The sequence below is a fragment of the Moschus berezovskii genome, chromosome 27 (assembly GCF_049115385.1).
Source record: "Moschus berezovskii isolate FMDL1 chromosome 27, NW_MosBer_1.0, whole genome shotgun sequence".
Classification (NCBI taxonomy): Eukaryota; Metazoa; Chordata; class Mammalia; order Artiodactyla; family Moschidae; genus Moschus; species Moschus berezovskii.
The window spans coordinates 6446743-6453849 of record NC_142486.1 but is presented as its reverse complement, the minus strand read 5'-3'; the positions used below and the strand labels follow the sequence as shown (position 1 = coordinate 6453849).

The window sequence follows — 7107 nt, the reverse complement described above, 5'->3', positions numbered from 1 at the left end:
TGGTATCTCATATCTGAGCCCAGTGGGCAGCCTTCCTTTTCTTCTTAGAGCCCGCGCAGGACGTCCCAGCCCCCTTCCCCAGGACCTGCCTGGTGGGAGGCATGAGGTGTGGGGCTCAGGGAGGGCATGTCTGCACTTTGGCCCTTGGCTGAGGTGAGCCGGTCACTCCCAGTAGGATGAAGCTCCAAGCTCCTCCCAAGCCGGGCCTCAGCCCCCACCCTCAGTTACCACAGCAACCCCAAGGCCCTTTGGGTCACAGGCCAGTTCACCCTTTGGAAAAAGTCACATTTCCCATCCTGAGCCTCTGCCCAGAGCTTTAATCTCATCATTAGAAACATAAAACCTCAGGATCACCTTTCACTTACCCAGGTGGGAAGCTCAGAGGCCAAGACCTATAAGAACTAGGATTCCTGGGGTGACCTCTTTTCTCCTGTATCCCCAAAGCCCCTCATGGGACTCTGTCTAAGGGACAGACAGCCCCTTATGTCCTCAGGCCTCAGTTCCCCTCCCTATGGACACTTTCTGGAGCATCCAGCCTTAGGTCCCCGGCCTGCATCTCCCTTCTGTCTCTCCCCACCGAGGTCCACCTCACAGACCCTTCCTCCACCAGAATCATGTGGAAAGTCACATCTCCAAAATAAATAATTTTATCTTTTTTCTGTGGACAGCTCAGAACTGAGCGACTCTGAGGGCTTGCTCTGGACTAAAATCTGAGGAAAAAGAGAGAAAACGTGGATAAGAGGCAGCCTCAGGCCAGGCGCCAAAGCTGTGGGCCATGGGGCTGGGGCTCACCTGTACCCAGTGGCTTGCCTCCGGTCTGGCTCTGCATTTTCTCCCTAGACAGCGTGGCGAACAGACACCAGTGACGAAAGTCAACACCCACTCCCCATGTGTGCTCCCCCAGCAGCCGACCCCCCTCTGCTCCTTTCCAGAAACTCACCTCCTTTTCCTCCTGGAAATGCATCCTCTGGTCACTGCCACTGGCACTACGATCACCACGGGCACCAGCAGTGGCAACAGGATGGAGGCAAAGTTGGATGCTTCTGGGGTGCAGGGAACAGAAATAGGGGTGTGGGATAAGGGGCGAGGGGGATACTCCCTTCCGGTCCTCAGCTGCCACCCTGGATGGACTGCATTCCCTGCACGTCTCTGCGTCCTGTCTCTCCCTCCAGGAAGCCACCACTCCCAGGGCTTTCGTGACCTTGGTGCCGCCCTCCTGCTCCTGGCGGACACACAACTCCCGCAAACCCTTCAGAAGGACATTCACCCAGCTGGTCCCCCAGATTCCAGGGTAACAGCTGGGTCAGTGCTTCTCCAAGAGTAGCCCTGGTATCATTTCCATCAGTCACCTGGGAGCTTGTGAAAAAATGCAGGCATCTTGGGGCCCCACTGAGACCTACCAAATCCATGTCTCTGGGGCTGAGTCCCAGAGACAACCTTGCCCCACCCCGATCTTAGGCACAAGGATACAGTCAGAGAATTGCTGGTGCAGCAGCACATGGGAATTATAGTTTGGGATGGAGAAAACTAATAAAAGGTACCAGGGAGGCTAAGGGGGACACAAGAGAGAACAATAGCAGGGTGAGGCCTACAGATCACAGGAGTGGGGAGCTCAGGGTCAGAGAGAAGATTCCAGAGTGCAGGGTAGGGCATAGGAGCTCTGAGATTCTTTGAGGATACTGAGCCTGCTGATCTTTAGGGATCATATCCAAATATTATACTATTACATCTCATATAGTAATATAAGACTTTGATAATATACTATCTACTATACATCTATGGGTTTCCTTGGTGGCTCAGACGGTAAAGAATCTGCCTGCAATGAGGGAGACCCAAGTTCGATCCCTGAGTTGGGAAGAGCCCCTGAAGAAGGGAATGGCAACCCACTCCAGTATTCTTGCCTGGAGAATCCCATGGACAGAGGAGCCTGGTGAGCTATAATCCATGGGGTCACAAAGAGTCGGACACAACTGAGCAACTAACACACACACACACACGCATACATCTATAATAGATACTGAGGTTAATATTATATACACAGACTTATTCTGTGGCCATTGTTGGTGGGGAAGGTGAGGAGCTTGTGAGGATACAGGTCTGGGGTGAAGTTCTTGCCTGGCTTTTCGGGGGGAGGTACATCCCGCGGCTCCATGCAGCGGTCTCCCCCATAACCAGGTTCGCACTCACAGGTGAAGTGGGTTCCCTGCTCCCGGCACCGCCCATCATTCTGACAGGGGTTCTGTAGGCACGGGCTGTCTGCAAGGATGGAAGCAGGTGGGAGGGGGTTCTGGGAGGACACTCAAGCCAGGGAGAGGGGCCTGGGGGGTGGGATGCCGGGGAAGAATTTCTCCCAGAGAGATTCGCTGGGGTCCGCTGGCCAGGCTTCCAGTCCTGGTTCTATACCCCTGAGATCTGGGGGAACTGCTTACTCTCTTCTGAACTCCATTTTCTTTACCTTATAATGTGGGAATGCTATGCTCACCCCAAGTGCTGAGTAAGGACTAAAGGAGATCTTGAGACACTAATGCAGAGCAGAGAGCAGAGGCCCAGGGAAGACAGGGCCTCTGCCTTGTCCCTCCCGGGAGAGAGAGGGAGAGAGAGATGAAATGGCAGGAGCATCCTGACCTTGATGAGATGGGGTCTTCCCAGGCCTGGGAGGGCTGGTTTGCTCCAGGTCCAGGGGCTTCCCCCTTCCCCCGCCCCCGCAGGGGATGAGGGCAGCTGGAAGCCCAGGGCCCGTCCTGGCTCACCTCGGAAGCAGCCACGAGTGAGGTTCCCCAGGGTGCAGACCTCCCCAGGGCTGCAGCCGAGGGGCTCACATAGCAGGAGCCCCGTGCTCGCACAGGTGCAGCGCTGGGAGCAGTCGTCGTTCACGAAGCTGTCACCCTGCTGGAGAGGGAGAAGGCCCGGGAAGCAGGGGCGTCTGCTTGACCCCCAGGGTCGGGCTGTCCTTTCGCGCCTGTGCTCCCCTGGGGCCTCCCACTTCCAGCCCGGACCTGGTAGTAGATGCCGTTGTTGGTGCAGCCGCAGTGGGCCAGGGGGAGGCTCTGGGCTCCGCTGTAGACGTAGCCCGGGAGGCTGGCACAGCCCTCCACACAGGGGCCCTTGCAGCCCCGGGGGGCTGCCAGCGTTGCACAGGAGGCTGGGCAGGGTGTCATACAGCTCTGGTAGACAGTATTGGCTGGACAGGACAAGGCTGAGGGGACACAGTCACAGTCAGAAGGTGGCTGAGCAGGGTAGGCCCCCCCAGGCATGGAGAAGAAGGTCACCCAACAGAGCACAGAGCTTGCTAGAGGCAGGGAAGATCGGCTTCGTCTTTTTGTCTGTGACTCTAACTCATGAGGAGGATCAAAGGTGGGCCTTGGCAGAAAGGAGTGGGAAGGGGTGATGTGGGTGAGGGCAGGGAAGGGGTTCGGTCGGGAGGACATTGACAAGGGGGAGAGTCTAGGGCTGGGGGAACCAAGACGGAAAGCCAAGGTGGGGGCAGCTGTGGGGACTCAGAGCGGAACAGGGGGTGGAAAGAGCCAAGGGGGTCAGGGGCCAGCTGCTGGGGCAGGTCAGGGTCTCACCACAGTGGGTGTGGTCCCGCCAGCTGGCCAGGGTGGCGCCCGCCTCCTGGCAGATGATGGCATACCCGCTGAGAACCTGGCAACGCAGCTCCTCCTGCTCCTTGGGGTCGCGGGCAGCACACAGGTCAGACACACAGTCCCTGGGGGACAGCAGGGACAGGTGGGGGGCTGTCAGAGATGGGGAGGGAGGCCAGGAGACCCAGCCCTGCAGAAGAGGCCCTGCAGGTCCCATCAGAAAGTGGGCCAGCGCGCCATGGGGATGCGTGTGCAAGGTACTACGGACAGAATTGTGCCCAACAGACAGCCAGTCAGAGAACAGGCCGCAGGAGCTGGATAAAGGGTCTCAGGTCCCCAACTCACTCCAGGAAAGGCTCGGGGGCCACAGTCTGGTGACAGGCAGCAAAGGGGCCCTCGGGGTCTGCCAGCACCCCACACGCCTGGGTGCGGTTGATGAGCTGCAGCTCCTCCGGGCGGCATCCCGACACACCAAGAAAGCCTAGCGCCACTTCCTCTTTCACTTCCTCCTCCTGTACAGCCCTGGGCAGAGACAGCGAAGATCCAGGCGAGGCCCACCAGGGCTGCGATCAAAAGAACCAAGGAGGGGAGGGCCCGGGCACAGGCTGGGATCCACAGGGCCGGTGCCCTGCAGTCGGTGGGAGCGGAAAGATGTGACGGGAAGGGAAGAATCAGGCCCATCTGAGCCCTCGGCCTTGGGGCTCCTCCTCTGCTGAGCAAGTGCAGGTGAGCTTGTGTGAACAGATTTTAGGTTGGCGCTCATGCCCACCCTGGTCGGCCGCCACCCCTGGGTCAGGGCCTCCCTGCTTTGAGCCCTCTCACCTTGAGACTCGGGGGAAGCTTCCCTCGGTCATCTTTACCTCCCAACTGTTGCCAAAAGCAAGGAGGTTCTGTGTGACGGCCCCGTTGGGCAGCATAAAGTCATTCCGCTTGTTCTGGTCGCAGTTGCCGCACAGGCCGAGCACGAGCTTCTGGTACGTGATGGGCAGGGAGATCACTGCGAGAGGAGGGGTCCCAGGAGTGAGACCCCCCGCACCACAGCTCGTCCCTCCCCACCCGTCCTGGGTCATCTCCTGGAGCTTGAGGCCTTGCTTGCAGGCAGGGGTCCCTCTCATGGAGCCCAGCCTGTCTAAAAGGCGATTTTCCCTCCCCCTTCCCAGGAACGTTCCCTTCGGCCCTCTGGTTCCCACACTCAGGCACCTGCGTTGTTCCTTCCGTTGAAGCTGACCACCAGCTCAAAGTCTGTGATCACGAACAGGCGATCGTTTCGTAGGGAGACCCGTAGCTGGTCAACGGGCTCATAGGGGGCAGTCACCTTCTGACCGTTGACCTGGAGGAGGCAGATGGGAGCCGCAGCAAAGCCTGAGAATCAAGGTGACTCTCAGGTTTCCCTGGTGGCTCAGTGGTAAAGAATCCACCTGCCAATGCAAGAGTGCCTGCATGCTAAGTCACTTCAGTCGTGTCCGACTCTGTGCGACCCTATGGACTGCAGCCCACCAGGCTCCTCTGTCCATGGGATTCTTCAGGCTAAGAATACTGGAGTGGGTTTCCATGCCCTTCTCCAGGGAATCTTCCCAACCCAGGGATAGAACCCACGTCTCTTATGTCTACCTGCACTGGCAGGCAGGTTCTTTACCATGAGCGCCACGCGGGTTCAATTCCTGGTCTGGGAAGATCTCACATACCGCGGAGCACCTGAGCCCATGCGCCACAACTACTGAGCCTGTGCTCTAGAGCCCGGGAGCCGCAACTACCGCGTTCATGTGCGGCAGCTACTGCGGCCCGAGCGCCTGGAGCCTGTGCCCTGCAGCAAGAGAAGCCACCGCACTGAGACGCCTGAGCGCTGCCATGAAGAGCAGCCCCGCTCACCGCGACTAGAGAGAGCCCGTGTGCAGCAACGAGGACCCGGTGCAGCCAAAACTAAACGAAAAAGTAAAATCATATTTAAAAAGGTGACTCTCTGCTGCTTTGGCCTCCGCTTCTCTGCACATCTCGGGACCTTGCGGTTCCATCATTCTCCGCAATAGGATACTCCAGGAAGCTTTACTATCCCAAATGCCAAAAGCCTCTCTGAGGTCTGCTCCTGTTGCAGCCTCTTTGCAAAAAAAAAAACAAAACTGGCAGGTGGGCACCCCTGATGCTTCTTCAGACTGGCTGTCGGATCTCCCCTTCTCCCCACTGCCCCACCTCTCCCCCACCTTACCTGAAATCCTCTTGCCCACCTTGGGCTCCCAAGGAGGTGAACACAACACTGATTCTGATTTCTACAACTAGGCAGCCTCTGCCGGGAACCTCCCAGGGAACGGGCAGCCCTGGCTCCACCTGCTCCCGGTGGCCTCTCACAGACCGACCTGCCTCCCCCGACCCACCCTGCCTGGCCCGGCCCTTACAACAAGCTCCAGTTCGTGCTGGAGCTGGACCGTGTAGCCGTAGACCATCACGATGATTTCGTGCAGGAAAATGGGGTTGTGAGACGCATACATCTTGTTGCGTCCCTCCACGATAAAGGGCTCCACGCCATTGGGGAGCACATCCACGGTCTTGACCAGATAGTAGGTCATGCGGCCCTGGAAACGGTAGCCGAGGCCATCAAACGTGCGGTAAGTGGGGTCCCCATAAACTGTGCATCGCTCCGACCCTGCCAAGAAGAGCCAGCACTGGGGAGGAACGGGCCTGCCCGATGGAGCGGCCCCAGGGCCCCTCACCCGCCTGCTCCCCGGTGCCTCCTGCTGCCTGAACTTGAACTTGATATTTCCACCTTCTCCCTCTCCCAGTTTGAGAGGCTCTCCCTTGCCTGGTTCTCTCTTTTCGCCCTGAAGGTAGATCCCAGAGAGAATCTGCAGGCGATCAGGGAGCTCGTAATAGGTGAGAGCCCACCTCTGCCTATCAGCAGCCCCCTCTCCCCAGAGCCCCCAGCCTGGGCGCCCCCCAACTGCACCTCCCGAGGGCCCCCTTACTGTAGGGTTTGCAGATTTCTTTGCCGTCCTCGTCGGTCTCACACCGGGAGCCCGCGGGGCAGGCAAAGGGCCGGCACTGAATGGCTCCCGCCCTGCAGACACACCTCTGGGAGCAGCTCATGAAGAACCAGGCGTTACCCTCCTGCAGACGCCGCGGGAAGAATGAGGAGTGAGGAGGGAAGGGCCAGCTCTCTTTCCTCGACGACTTCAGTCTAAGCCCACAGTCTGACGGCTCACTTGGCACAGGCCAGAGGCAGTCCCAGTGCCATCGCACCCTTTGTCCCTGTACCGCTCGCTCCCTAGAGGCACTGTGCTAAGTGTCTCAGGAGGTACTGCTGAACCCATCTTCCAGATGAGGAAACTGAGGTCACAGAAGCCCTGTGATTCATGAAGATGCCACCAAGATCTTCAAACCAAGACCACTCTACCATGCCTCAGTCCTCACATCCAAACCACACACCCTCCACCCCAGTCCTGGCAGGAGGCGACCCAGCCGGGCCACCGGCCTTCACACCCAGCGCCAGCCACAGCGGCACAGGCCAGGGGAAGGCAGCACCCTGAAGGTG

At 58.7% G+C, this 7107-nt stretch overlaps 1 protein-coding gene across 1 annotated transcript in view; it reads right to left on the bottom strand.

Moving 5' to 3' along the window:
• Positions 1–486: 486 nt before the first annotated feature.
• The window catches only part of ZAN (zonadhesin), a 35779-nt gene continuing 29158 nt past the window's right edge, over positions 487–7107 (bottom strand). The window contains exons 36-46 of the mRNA XM_088833271.1: positions 6542–6683; positions 5975–6222; positions 4785–4914; positions 4407–4581; positions 3930–4106; positions 3570–3709; positions 2997–3196; positions 2751–2889; positions 2116–2256; positions 941–1043; positions 487–836 (exon numbers count right to left, since the gene is read on the bottom strand). Of these exons, the coding sequence (XP_088689397.1) occupies positions 749–836; positions 941–1043; positions 2116–2256; positions 2751–2889; positions 2997–3196; positions 3570–3709; positions 3930–4106; positions 4407–4581; positions 4785–4914; positions 5975–6222; positions 6542–6683 (1683 nt within the window). The 3' untranslated portion in view covers positions 487–748. The remainder of the gene's footprint in view (positions 837–940; positions 1044–2115; positions 2257–2750; positions 2890–2996; positions 3197–3569; positions 3710–3929; positions 4107–4406; positions 4582–4784; positions 4915–5974; positions 6223–6541; positions 6684–7107) is intronic.